Source organism: Cygnus atratus, chromosome 1 (genome assembly GCF_013377495.2).
Source record: "Cygnus atratus isolate AKBS03 ecotype Queensland, Australia chromosome 1, CAtr_DNAZoo_HiC_assembly, whole genome shotgun sequence".
Classification (NCBI taxonomy): Eukaryota; Metazoa; Chordata; class Aves; order Anseriformes; family Anatidae; genus Cygnus; species Cygnus atratus.
In genome coordinates this window covers 3,017,120-3,037,138 of record NC_066362.1, presented here as the reverse complement: position 1 = coordinate 3,037,138, position 20,019 = coordinate 3,017,120, and the positions used below count along the sequence as shown (strand labels likewise).

Below are 20,019 nucleotides of genomic sequence, written 5' to 3'. Positions count from 1 at the left end.
AAAACTGCACTGTGTGAGAGCAGCGTGTTACTGCAGTAGGAAAATATCAGGGGTATTTTTGAGACAAAAAGTAGGGGAAGACAGGTGAACAGCCTTCAGGCACAACAAAAGCTGCTGCAGAGAGGCAGGGAACGAGCTGTACCCCATGGCCCTGGGGATGCAATGAGATCCACGGGCATTAACTAAAGCCAGGGAGATTTTTGGCTGACCATCAGGGAATACATTCAGATGGGAAGGAAAGGGGAGCACAGCAATGGATTGCCCGAGGAGAGCAGAGGCTCAGTTGTGGGAGGACTTTAAGAAAACATCTGTCAGGAAGGCTTGAGACAGAGCTGATCCGGCCCTGAGGCAGGAGCCGGGCACGTTGACCTCTCGAGGACTCTTCCAGCACTGTGTTTTATTATCTCTACTGACAACACCCTCTCCCCTTGACCCTTGGCATGCTGTATCTTGAGCCCTCTTTCTCTCAGGGAAAGGAGATGAAGAAAAGTGCATTTCTGAAAGTACAGCCAGGATTTCCACCTGTCATTTGATGCTCTCTTCTAAAGCCCTTGGAGTTAAAAGGTCACCCCAATGTACCTGCTAAAAACCTCACTAACTTACAGTGTTGGGATGTGCGCAGTGTATAACCTTTATTGTACTAAACCAGTACATTTTGTCTTTGTCTTTAAAAGTAGCTGTAAAATGGCCAACAGAAAGCACAAACACTATATTGGAGGACACCATTTATTGACTGCAGAGTCCTGATACCACAGGCTGACAAGAGATGTAGGTTTTAGATGCCGAATGGAGACGGACTATCCATTTTGTGTCGTCCAGACACACTCTCACAATTTTCTAACAAGCTGAAGACCTTGACGTCAAATGGTTAACACCATGCAAACCATGGTTGCTTAAAGGAAAGGAAGGAGAAGGCATCACAAACCCAGGCTCTGGGTTGCAGTAGCTAGGGCAGGTAGTGTTTGTGCTCAGGTTAACAATAAACTGCAGATGTTATAATTCTGAACTCCATGGATGAAGTCGCTTTAAATGTCCTTTAGTCTGAAACCTGTCAAACCTATCAAGCCTATTTTGAACATTCTTGACTGGAAGATTCTCGAAGTCTTAATAATATTTGCAATGTCTCCTCTGACTTCCAGCTTTTCTTTAAGGGGCTATTTTTAAGGCACATTAAGCAGCCAAAGCATGCCCGAGTACCCACAGGGATGAGAAAAAAGCATTAGCTCCTCTGCTAGCAGCACTGCAGGTATTTTGGGCACACCTGTGCAATGGAAATTCTCTTTGGCTTCTGCTTTTTGTCCTCTGCCCCTTTTCAGTCTCCCATATTCCTGCCTTCATGCCAGGCTTCGGTAGAGAAGCATCGTATTGGTTGTGATGCAGGCAATTAAACGGTGTTAATGAAGTTCAAACAAGTGTTATCATAAGCCTGGCAACATGGAGAGAAATGAAAGGTCAGCCACAGCCCTTTGTCATCTTTTCAGTGTGGTGTTGAATGCTAATGAGACAGGCCCAATTAGAACCGGCTCCCCTTTGTATTGCTTGGGGATTGCATCAAATGCTCCCAAGTTCTCCAGATTTCTAGCCTCAAAGGGGACATTTGAAGTAAACTTGAAAAGATGCAGATCTGAAGCTGCTCTAATGTAAATTCAGCAAAGCCTATAGAGTTTCACTAACAGAAGTCAAATGAGAATCTGGTCTATCATTCCCATTCTTTTCCTCTTCTTTCAATAGGCCAGATTACGATATTTGAAAAGCTGCCACCTTGTTTTAGGACCACAGACTGACTCTTCATGGCTTCAACAAAAGCCAAATAGCCTGTTCCCATTCCTGGGTTAATTCTTCTGCCTCTGTCAGGCCTCATCTTCTGCCGCAGGAATCCCAAGTTGTGGCTGTGTGCAGGTACTTTTTAGTCATGTGTTTTCACAGTGAAAGAGCCCTGCCTGTGTATTTGAATGTTGAACTTGTTTTTTGCAAAAGTCAGGATGTCTCAGTGGGTTTGCTTCAGCAGGCAGAGTCCAGCTCTGGTCCCAACAGCATTTTAAAAAAGACCAAAAAATAAAATTCAATTTAAAAAAAAATCAAACTCCTATTAACTACTGTGTAAAGAAAGACCATTGGTGAGGCCAGAAACTGCATCTATGTCCTTTCCAACTCTGAAGAGTTGGAGAGTTTCACAGTTTCACTCTGAAGAGTTGGAAATCTATTTTTTCTTGAATTGGAGGTACGTACTGTCACCCATGCCTGCTTCTTTCTCTGCTACTTCTTATGTCAAGATAATCCCCAACATTGAGTTTTGTGAGTCCTAAAGGCACACTCCACACTGAGAAACCAATAGTTACAAAAGGATTGCTTGGAGCAGCCCAGCTCAGGTACTATCTCAACAAGCACGTTAAAAGAGAGGAGTTGGCTTTTACTCTGGAGTGCCTTCAAGTAGGGTTACAAACCACCACTGACTAATTGCCCTCTTACAGATTCTTCTTCATCAAAGGAGATCATTTGATTTCAGGTTCTTCTGATTTACTCAACCACTTCTTAAACTCTCAAACAGAAAATCTTTTTTATCTTATGATTCAGTCTTTGAAGAAGTCTAGTGGTCTTGAATGATGCTGTCTCCAGCTGACGTTGACTACAGAAATAACTCAAACCAGCACTGGAAGCCATTGGAGTTGGAATAACTCCCTCAAAGTACAGTTGCAGAATGGAGAAAAGGAACTCATTAACTCAGAGTAGAATTGAAATTATATTCTGTTCATCTTTAATAAGTTTTTCTTTGATCTGCAACAGCATCCAGGTGCCTTGAGTCAGTGGCATTGACACACGAAAGTATTAATAGGGCAGAAGTTCTAACCATATTCCAAACCCCGCCATCTCCCCTTGGGCTTCAGTTCAAACTTTCAGACATCAGTACAGATAATAACCCAGCACATGCTGGGCCCAGAAATCCAGTGTTCTTTACTAGCAGCAGGAGGTTTTATGTACCTCGTTTGTTGTTCAGGAAAATTTCCAGGGAAATGCAATACATATTGCCGAAGATCACTGGGCAAACAGATTGAGCTCCAAAAAGTTTTAAAGTGAAATCAATACTGGAAAAATAAATTTAAAACAAACAAACACACACAAAACAAACAAACAGAAAACCCTGCCACTTTCTGTTTATCCAGAAAAAAAAAAATGGCTTTGCATGAGGAAATACCCTGTTCTTCACCCATGTACCTCAGTTCATCACTCAAATGTGCCGTCTCCAAAGGTATAAAATCAGGGACATATGTAAGAAACTACCCACCAACTAGAAACACTTCACAGGTTGCTAAATAGTGTCTGTAGTACGATGCCATTGGGTCACTGTTAGTGCAAATTTATGGTTTCTAAATAAATTTCAAACATTTCTTTCCCCCTATCCAGGTCAATCCAGCAATCAACCTCAATACATACTAAGAAACTTGGACACAGTACCAGAAGTAGGTCATAATTAAGCAAGGTAGCTCGTAAGAGCCTTACAGGTTGCCTAGAAACGACATTTGCAGACGTGTTTAACCACATCTAAAAATAATTGTCCGGACAAATCAGAGACCAATGGGAGCATTATTGTAAAAATTTCACCTCATGCTGACTAGGGTACAGAGCTCTTTGATCAGCTGTGCCCTGCTTTCACAGAATGAGAGAAAACCTTCTCCACCAAAGGAAATAGGCTGGTTTACAGCATAGTATGCCTACAGCAGCAGAGGTCTTATATCACCTGCATGATGTGGTATCAATTTCAGACAGTGCCTATGAAGTCATCCAGACAAATCATTGCTGAAAACTGGATGCCGTTGTGCAGAAATGATCTGTAAGATAAACCCATTATTGTATTTACAGAGCAGCAATCACTCTCCAGCTGTGCAGTTCCCAAACCTGTCCATAATACCAGGCAAATGTGGCACGTTGAAAAACAAAGCACAGATCAACTTCTACAAGGCTTGCTCCAGCAGACAACATCCTGTTGAGTGGAGTACAAGATGTGCTATAGTTTATCCTGTGGAAAATCTTAGGGAAAATGAAGCCCCTGTGTATTGCAGGAATACTTGCCTTGGTTGTATTCCCCATAGAGTAGATCTGTCAGACCCTGTCCTTCTGTGCAGTAGTTTCTACAGGTTCTTGCAGTTGTGGATAAAATGTTCAGAAAGACCTCTGACCTTTCAGAAAGTACCTGCAGAGCTTCAGTCATCAGCCTGTGAACACTATGACATCTCATCCAAAGCACAGAAGAGCTGCCATGGAAAGCCACTGAACTCAAAGTAAGGGATGATAATTGTGTGATGCATGGGATGCAGGCAGTGTGGGAATTCACAACAATGTTGGGAGAAATTAACCACTTCTTCTGGTCTGTGTGGGATGACTGAGAAGCCCATGTAGCTCACAGGGCTCAGGCACAGTCACCTCCCCTTCCTTCCTCCACCTCTCTCTTTCAACAGTTTCTCCTCAAGAGATGATTGCATCAAATGATGGCAAACACCTTCAGTTCACACCTCTAATTAAATTTCTACCTCTGTTGTAAGGCACGTGGGAATAAATGTCTATCAGAGAGCTTTCTATTCGGGCAATAATCAAAGAGAAAAAGCCCAGAAGCAGCTACCAAAAGCAATATTAAGGATACCACTTACCTCCATCCATGAAGCAGGGCCTCATTTTACCGCTTGCTTATTCCATTCCTGTTTCTAGAGCTAAAACTCACCTTTCCACCCAGTTCTTGTAGCTGGGGATATCCTTGGCATAGAGAAGCTTGTTGGAGGGGGAGTCTTTGCCCAGACGGTGTTCTGAGGTTGAACAGGAGTCCATGAATGTCTGAGCCACTACGGAGAGGCAGGCGTCTGTGATGCTGTTCTTGTGGATGTCGAAGACAAACTGGGGGTTCTTGATCATGTTCACCCAGAACCGTAATGGCAAGCTGCAAGAGGGGTGGAAGAGGTGAGTCAGTAATTGCATGGTTCAAAAGCTTTGTCTTGCGGTGTTACAATGCTGACTGGTGTATAGGAATCAAAGATCTAGGCATGGAGATAGGGATTCTGGAATAAGCTTCAATTTTGTCATTTATTTCCAATAAATTCCTCCCCTGCAGGGCTCTTGAGATGGTGGTGGAGTCAGCTCAGGAGTTAGCTTTGTCTCTGTAAGCCTTGCAGACCAGATTTTGTCACTCCTAATGTCAATGTCATCTTACTGGAGTTGCACATAAATTAATGAGATTATATTAATGAAAGTAGAATTGAGATGATGAAAATATCTCCTAACTTCTCTATGGTAGGGTGCAAATGTAAGCTACTGTTAGCTAATAGATAGACATTGCATTCACACAACTTATGGTAAACACTAGGCATTGGTACACTTGGCTTTTGGCCTCATAGTAAATCCAGGGCAAGAAAAGGTAGGTACAACTGTCAGGCTGTCAGGCTAAGCCTGGGAGTGTTAATGGCAGGTATTTTGTGCTGTGCATGCCACGTATTGTCATGCTGCACAACTCAAGCCCAAACCCCTGTAGCACATTCTGCATGAAGCAGACTCCATGTGACAGAGAAAACCCTGTTGCCTCAAGGAGAAAAAATAGGAACGGGGAACAAGTGTTGCAACCTTTGAAATGAAAATTTGTCTGTGGAAATGCTATTCCAATTGCAACTCAAAAGCCTTCCTCCCTCCCCACCCCTTATACTCAAAAGAGCTCTTCATTTGTGTGAGATGTCCTGAAGCATCTACATCCAGCCTTTGCCTCAAGCTTTTTTTTTTTTCTTTTGTGTCAGGGCAAAGACATTCATATGACTGTGGCCTAGGAGCTGAGATATGTCACGGATACCAGAGTCCAGTTGTCTCTCTGTCTTCCTGCCAGGCAGACTGTTAATCCTACCATCAGTGTCTGTACCTTCCCAAGAAGGTTATTCTTCAGTTTAAAAAAAAAAAAAATCACCTTATGTTTAGGCTAAATTCCTCAGTTTATCCAATTTTCTCATTACCCTTACGTGTGTACAGCACCATAAACAATCCATACCCACGTCTGGTGCCTTTCAGGTCACAGCAGGCATTTTAGCATGTCCTCACTAAGAAACGGTACCATATTTTTCTAAACAAATTGTGTTACCCTCAGCCAGCAAAATCATGGACCAAAAGTAAGGAAAGCCTCACACAGATATTCTTATCAGCCAAACAACATCCTTTAGGGAAGGGGCAGAAGTTCAGGAGTGGGAGATGCTGGCAATGAGACCTGATGTGAGGAGTGGGAAGGAAGCTTTTTAGGTTGCGAGTGGAGGTTCATCTGCTGGCGGAAGAGGTGGATGAGTTAAGAACTTCTTCTGTAGTTGTTTGGATGGTAAGGACAGCCACAGCGAGTACAAGCACAGGCTGCATGTATGCAGAGCTGTGGGGAGGGGCTTGTGGGACGATATCCCTAGCTGGGAATAATGAAGCCCATGATGTGAGTAGGAGTTAATTTAATCTGATTGAAAAGATTTCTTCAAACTGCCCCTGATCCCCCCCTGCAACACATACAGACTCTGCCTTTGTCCCTCCCCCCTTAAGTAAACCTCTTGCTCATTTATTCTGAGTGGCTGCAATCAGCCTTAGATTAGTGCCGCAGATAATGTTAATAATATGCTAATGTTTCATTAGTTGAAAGCCTCTTTGGTGCATGGGGTTTCTTTTTTTATGTCACTGCACTGTGACGATCTGCCATCAGCATGGCTGGTAAAAGGAAAAAAATGCATGAGCTGGGAGCCCCATGGCTCTCCTCTGCTGTTCCTTTTATAGTCCCTGTATTTACACAGGGAAAGGGGAGGGAACGATTCCCCAGGGGTCTCTTTCCAACAGGGAGACTCAGCAGAGAGGTGCTGCAAAGATCTTTTCTCTTCACCAATCCTGGCTTTTCCCTGCTGTCCCATTACATGTACAAAGAGGGACCACTGCCTGGCAGCTAGAGCAGGGGGTTGATGTCAGCCTTTGTCACTCATTCGGAAGGGGATTCACATCCAACTTCAGGCCCTTTAAGTACTTAATACCTTTTAAGACTCTCTAAGGTATCTCTTCTGGCCCCCAGCTGCCAGCCCAGGAGGGCACAAGTCTCCTGTGGGTGTGCACATTCCCTGTGGTACACCTTAAAACATTGTATAAAAAAAAGTCTCTAGATGCCTCTCTGGGCAACCAAAAGGAGCTCCAGGCCCCCACTGACTACAGTGGGAGTTCAAATTCCCTTTGCAGATGAAGACAGCAATGCTGAATACTCTTCCATGAATCCCGAGAGATCCCTATGGGCCTGCATGCTACAGCAATTAAATACTTGACAATTTTTCCTCCTATATCCTCATGAGGTCCCTCAAAAATATTAGCATCTCCATGTAATACTGGGATCTATATCCAAAGTACTCCATCCTTGATAGCACCCTATAGGTTCTGGGTACATCTGACTTCTCCATCAGCCTGGGATGATTGAACCTGCCATGATGAACCCCATGCCAGCTTCCTCAGTTTCCCCAGCACCTAGAATCCTAGAATCATTAAGGTTGGAAAATACCTTCAAGATCATCTGGTCCTACTGTCCCCCTACCACCAATGTCACCCACTAAACCATGTCCCTAAGCACCACGTCCAACCTTTCCTTGAACACCTCCAGGGACGGTGACTCCACCACCTCCCTGGGCAAACCGTCCCAATGCCTGACTGCTCTTTCTGAGAAGAAATGTCTCCTCATTTCCAAATTTCCAACCTAAACAACCCCTGGTGCAACTTGAGGCCATTCCCTCTTGTCCTATCACTGTGAGAAGAGGCTGACCCCCAGCTCCCCACACCTTCCTTTCAGGTAGTTGTAGAGAGCAATAAGGCCCCCCCTGAGCCTCCTCTTCTCCAGACTAAACAACCCCAGTTCCGTCAGCCACTCCCCATAGGACTTGTGTTCCAGGCCCTTCACCAGCTTTGTAGCCCTTCTCTGGACATGCTCCAGGGCCTCGATGTCCTTCTTGTAGTGAGGGGCCAAAACTGAACACAGCACTCGAGGTGCAGCCTCACCAGAGCTGAGTACAAGGGGACAATCACCTCCCTGGTCCTGCTGGCTACACTATTCCTGATACAAGCCAGGATGCCCTTGGCCTTCTTGGATCCCAAATCTAGATCCCAAATGATACATCCACCTCTTCCCCTTCCAGTCCAGGATCTGGTACCAGGCTGCACTGGTCTGTCCCACTCACCAGTTGCTCTTCCAGGTATGCCGCACATGGGGATCATGGATGTTGTGCTTGTCAGCCTGCTCATCCAGGAAGTCGAACATGTATTTGATGGCCAGGGGAAGCGCACTGCCACGGTGAGCAGTGCTGAAGATGGTCTCAAAGAGGTCGTCTACAAATTTCTGGAGAGTGCCCTGTTGGGAGAAGGAGAGAAGAATGTGAGATGCTAAGTAGGAAGAGGATGATGAATTATGGTATCCCACTGAAAACAGAGTATACCTGTAAATCAGGCTCAGGAAATATATTGAAAAGCAGGAGCCACTTAACAGCTTTTAAATGTGACATGAGTTGAAATTTCAACCCAGATGTCTTTAAGCAGACATCTGCATCTTCATAATATCCATTACTTATGTTTAACAGCTGAATGGGGTAGGTCAAGATATTACCTGTCCTCTCTGTTACTAGCACTCAGGGAGGGTGGCTGAGATGTAGTGGGATACCTATCCCCATCTCAGGTATATGGTGATGGGATGGTGCTTGTCTGTTCCCACTGAATTTTCTCTCCCCTGCATCCTATACTCAACTGCTTTGGTGCAGCCAAAAAATAGCCATTTTCTATGCTGTTTTTCATCCAGGGCCTGTTCTTAAGCTGAGAATAGAAGTCAGATGAATGTAGAGGAGAACAGAAAGTGTCATTGGGACAAATAGGACAACAGTGACTGGAGAAGGTGGCTGTCCTGTATGTGTAAGTAGCATAATAAATAACAACAATTTCATCTTAATTCCAGTAGGCCTCCTTGTTTTTTACTACCCATCTTCATGGGACCAAGACAAGCCCTAGGAACAATGTTTGAACGGGTCAAGTACTGCTCTGCAGACCTAATGCCCACTGCAGAGATTGGAGCGGTGTCCTTAGGCTACTCTGGGAGGAGAACTCCAGATCCAGAAGAACCACCCTGGCCAGATGATGAGGACAGTTGACCTTCAGTGAGGACGTGAAGAGCTGGAAGAGCAGAGGGTGACCAGGCCTGGACAAGGGGGCTGCTGAGGAGCTGTGGTAACCTGTAAAGCCTTACTCTGTCACCAGAGCTGCACAGGCACTTACATGTGAACAAACCATATGGCTGCTAAAATAACCAAAAATCAATCAAACCTCCAATAAACATTTCCTGATACACAGATTTTCCTCAGCTGAAAAATAAAAGCCTTCCCTTTCTCTGCAGACCCAAGAAAGAAATTCCTCCTTACTAGAAATGAAGCACCAGGTTCCACCAGAGCGACACAAGTTTACATAGCGCTAACAAATACTTAATTAGAAAGCTGGTGTCTCTTGCTGATTCACCACTTGATTTATTCTTTGGGAAACAAACAGAGGTGCCTTTTGCTTGTGTGAACTCCTACAGGGTGAATAATCCCTGCAGTATGTCTGACTCAGAAAGAGCCCCTGAGGAGAAATCTTGTTGGTCTGACATGGAAGAACTTGCCCTCAGGTTCACTTTCTGGAGGGAATTAGTTCTCTACATGCCCACCCACACAAATACAAAGAAAACCTCTGAGGCTTTTAGGCAAGAGACTCCAGGTCTCGGAGGTCAGGGATTTAACAGAATAAAAATCATTGTCAGTTTAACTAAGTATTCCCTAGGATTGTATTACTAGCAATTGGTCTCTCTTCTCTTTCCTCCCCCCTAAAATGGTCATGATGAGGAAAGAATATTGCTCAGCCCAAGAGGGGAAACAATAAACCCCCAGCCTTTTTGCTCTCTCTCTTGCTGTGCAAGTTTTGCAGCTGCTTTTCTGCTGTCTTCAGAAAAAAAGAAAAAAAAAAAGGAAAAAAAAGTGTTGAGTTTGTGATCCGAAACAGAAAGCAAAAGCAATTCAGTGGTGGGGTAAGGGACATATCCCCAGACAGTGTAGATCAGCACTGGTCCAATGGTTGCTCTTTTACACCAGCTGGGGCCCTGGCCCTGGGGAGCACCATTTTCTTTTTACGTTGTGTGATCCATAAAAGCATCTTAATGCCATGGAGCTGAGAGTGTTCCAAGGCTAAAGGCAAAGCCACTTTGTGTCTGAATCTCATTGCAACGCAAAGAGACGGAGTAAGGCTGCAGGGAGAGTCAGACACCATAGGCTGAGGAACAAACGAGCAACTAAAACTTATGGTAGGACTTAAGCACGTAACGGAGAGCTGTCTGATGGGCAAACTCAGGTTTGAATGAATAAATGTAATTGTGTTTGTGCCTGTTGACACCCTGACAGGAAATGGTAATAGTCAAAACTTCAGAGAAAGGAGGAAGATCAGGCTGTTTGATTGCTGCTTGGTTTAACCCTGCTCAGAATGGGGTGAGATTATGCTGTGATTAGCCACACCTGAGCCACAGCTGCAGTTTCGACTTCTGAGATGCATCCAGATAACTCATGTGTCAGAGATTCAGGCACAGGGATGCTCTGCACTGCAGGAGGATGGCAGGATTGTAAAGGGACCCTGTTTGATTATAGTGCCTGCCTCCCCACCTGCCCTGGTCCCTGCTGGGGCACAAAAGAAGAACATTGCAGTCTCCTCATTAACGCAGGCTTCTCCAAGGAAAGCACCACCAATGATGGATCCACAGGGGGGAAGAGCAAATAGTTGTAAAATCACACGACTGCTTTTGCCCACATTTTTGTAGAGCCTTTAGAGAAGAGATAGGTGGAGAATAGTCTTGATAAGAGATGAAAGAAGTTTAAAAGCCTGGGAGAAGCCAACTGCAATGAGAGCCAGCCACTCCTCTCCTAGGGAAGGGACAGAATGGTGCTGACTGACAGTGAGCTGTTGCTGTGCAGACAGTGGCAAGAAAACCACTTTCTGTGGCTGTCACAGACCCAAAGTCCACTGCAGTAAGTTATAAGCCCCTCCCCTTCAGTGATCTCCACTTATACAAGTGCCCTTGCCACAGTGTAGCATCCTTAGTTATGCTGAGCACTAACATGTTGCGTCCTTGGAGAATTTTTGCAGGCTGTGGCAGGCACACACATAGGAGGCTGGTTTTTAGCGTTTAGGGGAGTGTGGATTGAACAGATAGGATGTGGCCACATTCTTGCCCTGATTCTTCATTTGCTCAGTTTTGATTCAAACTACAAGCCATCATCGAGAACACCAGCACATACCTACCCCTGTGTTCACGCTCTCCACCAGACTCATGGCCATGGCCACTCCTCATTGCTCTCCAAATCCCAGCTCTCTTTGAGCCCTTAGCTTCTGTTACTGTCACTGTTTGTTCACACATTTATTGTTTATTTTTCACTGATCACTCCCTTTGCTCATGACATCCCCACCTCTTGATCCTCCTCAGCCGAGACGTACCAGAAGCAGTACACTTGAAGTTATCATTTCTCTCTTTCTACCATTTGGACTTCTCATGTCCCTTTCCTGACTTTGCTCTCTAAAGTCTTTGCACTCCTCTTGCTCTATTTTCCTTCTGACCTTCTCTCTTTATATCCCCTTTAGCACCCTCTGAGCAGACTCTCATATCTTGTCTGCAGGAAGTCCCACTGCAGCCTCTAAAATCCCATTCCTCACCCTCTTCCCCATCCCAACCATATACCTTGGTGGCAAGTAGCCTTGTCAGGTAGATCTCAGAAACCATCTTGCTGCCCCGATCACCCTCTTTTTGGTCACCATGCTCATGGTTCTTCACCAAGTGCCACATCTTGACTCCACTCTCAAGGTCAGGGGTGATCATGGGTGTGCGGGAACGGAGGCTGTCCGGGCTGCCCGTGTAACGGATCATGTTTTCTGCAAAAAGAGGTGCATGTGTCTTAGGTTAATGGGTTTCACCAAGGAAACATGCTAATGACACATCCCCTGATAGAAGTTCTTCATCAGGGACTAGCACTGTTAGTGTCAGGCACTGCCCAGGACTGGTTTGGGGACAGTACCATCTACTTGTGGTAGCCAGTATGGGTAGGTTTAATTTGTTTTACCCGTAGGAGTGTTAGCCATACCAGACCAAGCTTCTTGGCCCTATGGCCAGGGAACACGTCATTTTACGTTCAGTCATACTGATGTAACTGATGTGACCTCTTGCCTATCTCCCCATATCCAGACTCAGGAGGAACTGCCTCCCATTCCTCCTATGGCATCAAAGCAACCCAATAACTCCTACCCCACTATCCTCTTCAGTATCTGCTCCAAAATCTTGTTTTGATAGGAAGTAAACTAGAAGCCCAGGTGGGCCCACACTTATTTCCTCTGCAAGGACTCCATCATCCTCTGGATTCTGTTTCCCTTTGCCTCTGAGTGATGGCATGAGGCATTCCCCTCCCTCTGACCTTCCAGCAAGGCTCCAGATTGAGTCTTTTCCAACCATAATTAACAGAAGAGTGTTGCACCTTTCTGTAGCAAGATCTGCATCAGCCTCATTAATACATTTCCAATCTCTACATATTAATTATTAGGTGGAATATCCTTTTTTTTCTCTCTGGATGCTGTTTTCTTAATTGCAATTAACAATCACTTCTGACCCACTACATCTTCTCCTCCCCCTGCATTCTTCCTCACACCCTCCTCCTGAAAAATCAAACGGCAAAAGAATTAAGGAAATCCAACAGAAATTAACCCCCCTTAAGTCTTCCTTTTCAAAGGTCACTGTGTCTTTCAGTAATTGCAACAACATGGCAAAGAGGATGAATATTAATAAGATCTGGTGGATTGCTTACGCCCTTGGAGAAAGAGAAAGGGGGCTCCTTGGACATTGAGTAACCATACTGTCCTTCAATCTAAAGTGACTACGAAGGATCAGAGATGCTTTCATACATAACAAAAAACACCAATGAACTGATATGATAGCTGCATCCAGGATAAAGGGTGGTTTTGCAGCACTCTGGTTGAATATTAGAGACATTTTTCTTTGCTGTCCCACACCATCATAGTGTCCTGGGTTTGCTTACAACTGTCTCATGACATGAGGGAAAAACAGTGTACTGCTTTGAGATACACTGATAAAAGGCATCAGTAAGAGATTTTTCTTATGTTTCCAGGTGCAAATTCCCTTGGGATAATAACATAGCTGTGTGGGACACACAATACCCACACTAAGCTATAGCAGTAGACAAGCCTCTGTAGGTTGCTTTTTGTTCCGGAGGCCTCTCCCCTGTGCCACAACAGACCATTCTCCAAGGGCTTTGCCCACTAGAATGACGGAGCTCTTCCACATTGATCTAAAATGTTAATTATTTAGGCTCCTTCTTTTGCTAATAGGGAAGGAGAGGTACTTCCAAGGGTAATCCAGCCACTTAGATCGACATCTTGGACCAGATGCCAAAGTTTTAAATGGCTAAATCCTCTCCTCCTGCCGTCCATCAAGCAATCCTATCAACTAGTCATCTGCCTATTGTTCTCTTTTCTGGTGCTTGTCTTGTAACCACCTTGGTGTTTGGGATCTCTCCTTCAGTGCTCTCTTGAACCTTATCAGCACACAGGCTCTTACCGTACTTGCTGGCTGAGGTCCGGGACACCGTGGAGTTGTTGACTGCATTGTAGGCAGTGACTTGCTTGGAGACTAAAGCTACCACAGATCCATCTGGTACCTACAGAGAAAAATGGGCTCTGTCAGTAAGCTTCTGAGAACTGGCTGAGGAGCATGCCAAGGACAGCTGGAATTCAAGCAGCAGAGACTGAACTGTAAACCTGTGTCACTGTAAGCAAGATAGAAATTTTGTACCAAAGCTTTAAATGTTTTCTTCAGTGGGTTTATTAACAAAAAAAAAAAAAAAGGGGGAAAAAATCTGTTGTTGCATAACTAGAAGCTTGGACTTGGGCACTGGGACAGCTGATGACAAAGCAGAATGACCCACTCGGATCCTGAGCTAAAGCCCAGGGATGACATCATGAGTTTTGCTTTGACCTCTAAAACTGACCATAGGCTCTTCATGACGAGGCTTTCATGCAGGACAGGAGCATGAGCAGAATAAAACACCTGATTAAGGTAGCTTGTGACCACAGTATTACTTCAGGAAAGGTTAGAGATACTACAGGGTCATTTTTCACAGTGGACAACCATCCACTTACCTGGGAGCTAAGCTGATGAAAAGGCAGGACTATGACACTGAAACAGAAATTAGATCCAATTCTCATGAGCAGGGGGAGCCTGGAGAATCTAGGTTGGGACTGTGAGTTGGGTAAACATTTTAGAGCAAGAGCTATCAGAGTTTAAGGATCAGCTCTCTAGGTCCACAAATCTCACAAGCTGTTTTTATACTATTTCAGCTTCCAAGTGAAGGAAATTTGTCCAGATCAGCCATTCTTACATGGTCTGACGTGAGTACAAGTATCAGCCTTACTGAGGTGCTGCCGAGATTTCCAGAGAAGCATATTTGATAATGAAGGGAGAGGTGAGTGTGAAGGGAGGCTTCTATGTTATGTATAAATTTAAGTCAAATTAGCAATGGTGTAAGGGACCAGAGGAGATTACATCTTATATAGTATCTTAGGAATTTGGATTTTTGTGGTAACATTATTCAAAATGAGCTTTCCTAAAACAGACAACATTATCAATGATGGCACAGCCTCTATGGAGGTTTGACTGCACAGTGTCCTAGAGGACTTTCTGAGGTTGGAGAATAGAAATTAACACCAAGGCTCATCTCCTTTACCTTCTGACAACTACAGCTCTGCTAGTCACCTTAGACAGAGAAAAATAAGTATTTATAAGGAAAAAAGTCATCTGAGCTACTTCAAACATCAAGGATGGTGTGTCCCGTAAGGATGGGAAAAATAACGTGAACTTTTCTGTTCTTTCTAACTTGATTGCAGGTAGCATCTAGGTACTTGGGTCAGATGGAGATATCTACATTTTCTGCTTTGACTGACCCTGCCAACCTTTCCATGCACATGACAAATGCACTGCTGGGCAGATCTGATCACCATGACTTCTTTCTTTTTGCTGTTTTAGAGGGTCTCAGCTGGGGGAAAATAGTAGGGCTGGAGGGGCCGTGCTCTAGGATGTCACAGGATAGCATTTCAACAGAAAACAGAGCTTTCTGATATGAGCCAGACTTTCCATTTCTACAGATAGGTTATTCACGTGAGTCCCGTATCAGAAATGTTAACAAGCCAGTGGCACAGAGGAGCCATATCAGGAATATCTGTGATAAATAAGACATCATAAAAAAGGAGATTGGTGAAGAAAAAAATGCTGCTAACAACTTCTAACTCTTGTCTGTGTAATAATAATAATTAGCACTTGCATGGAGTTTTTGATCTTCAAAGCACTGCGGAGGCTAATTAAATAGCCCCTCAGCAATCGTGGAAGGCAATTACAGGCTTTTTGTAGTTTTAGCCCCACACTCCAGATGGGGAAACTGAGGCAGCAAGAATATCAGCGACTGTTCCAGAATGCTCCGTCTGCCCTCAGGACAGCCAAGCTAACCAATGCGGAGCTCAGCACCGCAGCAGCTGAAGACCTGTTCTGCCCCCGCTCATCCATAGACCTGGGAGCTCATTGCCTGGAGCAAACAACTGGAAAAAGCACAGAAAGGAAAGAAAATTATACTTGGTTTGCTGGTGAAATAAAATAGAAACACTGCCCTGTTCCCCTTGAAAAGTCTTGGGGAGTCAACCAGCAATTCTCAGTCAACCTGAAGTGAAAAGTTTTGTTTCCTTTTCAACTTATTGCCTGCTGCTTCCTCAGGTCAGTTCTTAAATGAAAAAATAAATAAATCTTGATATAAAACACAGATTGCTGAGGTGTGATTGAGGAAATGACAGAATTGTCAGCATCAGACTAAATGTAATTTTTGTTGTTGTTGTTGTTGTTTTTTCTTTTGGTCAAAGGAGGAAAGAACTGGGGGAGCTTTTGATCTAAACTCCATTTTTTTTCATTAAATCTACCACTTGTGTAAGATATTTTCGGACATCTTTAGCCCTCTCTTATGGATCTCAGTGTAATGCACAGATGAAGAGGAGCCTTGTCCCAAGGCAAGTCACACAGAGATTAAAACCAAAAGTTCCTAGGCCAGTGTCACCTCCATCGCACTGCTGTCTCTAGTCACGCTGCTTTCCTCCTCCTTCTTGCAGACAATAAGCCTCCCTCTCTTCCTTTTTGTCTTGTCCATCCTTCTGAACTCTGCTGGCATTACAAGGCCTTTGATGCAGTGGAAAAAAGGGAGGAGGGAAGTGCTTGTTTTCCGTCTGCCAACATGAGAAATGTTAACTCATGCTGTCCTCCTGACTAACGCTTCTCTTCACATCCTTTGCTCACCAGGGCTGTCCCTCCTTGGAGAGAGACAGACTTATTTCTTCCCTTATCTTCATATTTCTTCCTTTATCTTCATCTCCAATGATGTACACAATGGTTCCTACAGGATGGGTGTGCTCAGTTATAGGGGCTCTGCTCGGTTATTGCCCACTTAACCACTGTCTACCTCTGCATCTTGGAGAATAACATTTTACCCTTCTCCTTTTCACTTTCCTGATCGATCTACCCGTTACCCATCCTCTCCTGCAGTTACCTGATAGTGTGCCAGCGTGTTGAGTCTCTTCCAGTCATTCTCTATCTTGGTTGTGATGTCCTCATCCTGCAGGATCATCCTTGCCCCGCTTGCCTGCCGCCACTCTGCAAGAAGAACGGGGACATTGAACGCTGCCCTGCAGAGCCTCTCAGAGCCTTGTAAGCCCTGTGCTCACAGCCCACGGTGTCACACGTGCAGGCTGCATCCATGTAGCACCATATCAGTCATTGCCATTGTGCTCCGACTGATGCCTCCAACCACACACAACATATAAATGCATAAATACCCAGAGCCCACAAAGGAGGGAGAGAAGGGACAGAAGAATTATGAAAGGTTAAGATAGACGGTTCAGGAAGTACACAAAAATCATAGCCTTGTGGCAAAGTTCAGAGTCAACTCCTCGGTTATTCAGACCAGTTTCTTTACCCTTGATAAAATCATATTGCTATCACAAAGCCACTTTTGCACATGAAACAGCCACCCCTTTAAAGAGTGACACTGAACCATGCAGAGATCAGAACGCAGAGCAGTTGCCTACAGAGATGAGGGGTCCAAGGCCACTGCACAGCAGCACATGGTGGTGAAGATCATACAGATGAATAAATCAGTGACCAGAGAGCTGTTGTTCCAATGGCAGAGCTGAACAAAGCAAGTCCTGGTGCTTTGGCTCCCTGATTATTCAGTGCTTAAGCCATAGCTCACTCCCTGGCTCAGCTTTTTCTCCAGTGTGGCTGCTTCCAAGGCCCACCTGCCCTTGCATATGTTAGCCACCAACAAGTGACATGAGCAAATGAATGTCACTTGCCTCAGGGACAGAAATTAGTCACCAGCCCTCTTTCATTAAGCAGCATGGACATAGACTTTTCGGATACATGAGATATGTCTAACTCCAAGACCTCACCATAGACAGGGATCCCCTGGGCAGAGCAGTGTCTTGGTCAGTGCAGCACCAGACCCTTTACTGGGACCAGATTGTCTCCATCGGGGTTCATAAAATACTTCTTGCCATTCAAGTCCAGAAGTGATGGAGAGCAGGAAGCCCTTAGCTTTGGAATTGGGACCCAATGGAGAGAAATGTAACATCACTTGGTGACACCAGCCATGGCTGTGGCTTCACCACAGCCCATCCGAACCATCCAAAGCTTCCTTTTTGGTGGTCATGTCTCAGCCACAGTGACCCAGCCACACACGGTTTAGCAAGAGCCCAAGCAGAAAGTCTATTCAACTGCTGGAGTTAATTAAAATGAACTATTGGATATGGAGACATCACCTGCCACCCCTGCTTATTTCTCCTAATATAAAAATGCAAGGACCATTGCAAATTTCTTCTGGTTTCAGCAGTTTTCTTATCACATAATTAAAATGCATTGGGAAAGACGCCCTTGCTTTTATTATTCATTTAAATTAGCAGGGAGAGGTCAGCTGCTGTGTTTATTGCTGGGTGTTGCTTTGGCAGGAGATACTCCGAGAGTAAGCAAAGGTTACGTTGGCTAAGTACTGATCCTAAACTGCCCTTCATTTACTCCAGCTCCTTAGGACCTCGCCAATATTATCCTTGTGATGTCTGAGGGCGATACTCTATGTCCGTTGCCCCCTGGACAGGATCCCCAGAAGCTAACTGGTCCCAGATGTTGTTTGGAAGAGCACAAAATGCTGAAGTCCGAGCTGGGCTGGGAAATGGTGCTTCTACAAAGCGCTCTGCAGGGTGCCAAAGCCACTTCCTGCTGTCACAGTATGTTCCCTATGTGCCTTCCTCATGGTCCCCATGGTGTCCCTTTGACCTCCCTCCATCAGATCCCTGCATATTTCTGTAGTCTTCTTTTCTGACTTGTCTTTGGGGAGGGACACACACTCACATAGTGTTTTGGGAGGAATTCACCAATTCTCAGTTGCGTTGGTTCTCATCTGGAAGGTGGGCACAATTTTCCTCACTCTGTGCTTTCTCTGTGCTTGAGGGCTGAACCCCACTGCTCCAGGGCAGCTGGGGACGTTGTGAGAGCCACAGGACAGTGTCTTCTATGTCTTCTGTATCTTCTGTATCTTCTGGCCTGCTGTGCACAGACACAGGGGGCTGCCAAGTCCTTCCCCTTGGCCTTCACAGGGAAATGGGCCACGTGAGGAAGAGGAAGGGCCGGTCTTAGTTTGCACGAGATCCACTCCTGAGACAGGGGCAAAGACAAGGGGCAAAGCTCCCTGCAGGGAGGGCTCAGAGCATCTGGCTTCAGTTTCACAGCCTCTTTGCCCTGACCAAAACCAAATCACTTCCTCATGCATCTGAGCAATGACCCCGAAAGGACCCCAGGTGTGGACCCCCAGCTCTCCCTAACCGCACAGCTCTCCCCAGTCTCACAATTCCTCTACAGGTGCCACCTGAGGTGGTCACGCAAGGATCTGCAAGGAAATGTGATGGCTGGAAGCAGAGAAATGGGAAGGGAGGGCACGAAGGAGGGAAGGGTGACCCTGACATCCATATTCACAGCGCTGAGTGAAAAGTGTTAGCTTTGTCCTCACTGGCAGCGCCCTGTCCCCTCTCTCATCAGATCTGCGCACTCTTCTGCGAGCCGGCACAAAGGAGAGACACACTACAATCCAATTTGTTACACTTCCACCTTCCGGAGAGGGGGAGGGAGGTAAAAAATCCCATTATCTTTATCAAGCCTTCCAATCAGGAGCAGCGGTAAATGCAAACTCAGGAGACAGCTGCTGTGAAGCCTTTATATTTCATTCAGCAGATAGCGTATCTTTTTATTGCACGCAGGAATTACTTCTTTTTTTTTCTTCTTCTTTTTTTTTTTTTCCTTAAGAAACAACCATTCTCTTCAACTTGACTGGGAAAAAACGAAATTCCAGGGGACACCAATGAAGAGGGGTTTGTCTGAGCTGTAGCAATGCCTAGCTAGGGAATGAATCTGTGGGGATATGGGAGATGGGGAGATGTCCTCCTGCACCTCAGATCCTACAGAAAATGCTCCACCTCCCTTGTGCCTTCTCTCTGATCCGTGTCACCCTGAAGATGCCCAGTGAACAAGGGAGAAAAGAGCAGCAGAGATTGTTCAGGGGCAACTGAAACGCCCAGGAATAGAAGACCTCTCAGCTCACTCCAGATGTCTTCTTCCGAGCTGGTCATCATCAGTTACCCTACCTGTTACAGGCACTTGTGGGTCTCAATGCACGTAATTCATTTTGGTCATCTGTACAAACTGCACAATGCTTCCCACACTTTTCCTAAAGACCTGAAGTCCCATTTGAAGGACTACGAAAAGGTTAGTGGCTGTGCCAAGCAATGGCAAGTGGAACAAATGCATCTAGCTTGCCCGTGATCGATGCTTAGTTCACGATCACTTGTGTTCAGGAA

At 45.2% G+C, this 20,019-nt stretch overlaps 1 protein-coding gene across 3 annotated transcripts in view; it reads right to left on the bottom strand.

Moving 5' to 3' along the window:
• The window catches only part of PLXNA4 (plexin A4), a 418,723-nt gene that overhangs the window by 11,460 nt on the left and 387,244 nt on the right, over window positions 1-20,019 (bottom strand). For all 3 annotated transcript variants that reach the window (XM_035566562.2, XM_035566559.1, XM_035566560.1), the window contains exons 26-30: window positions 16,665-16,768; window positions 13,643-13,742; window positions 11,759-11,949; window positions 8,202-8,371; window positions 4,715-4,927 (exon numbers count right to left, since the gene is read on the bottom strand). In XM_035566562.2, the coding sequence (XP_035422455.1) occupies window positions 4,715-4,927; window positions 8,202-8,371; window positions 11,759-11,949; window positions 13,643-13,742; window positions 16,665-16,768 (778 nt within the window). The remainder of the gene's footprint in view (window positions 1-4,714; window positions 4,928-8,201; window positions 8,372-11,758; window positions 11,950-13,642; window positions 13,743-16,664; window positions 16,769-20,019) is intronic.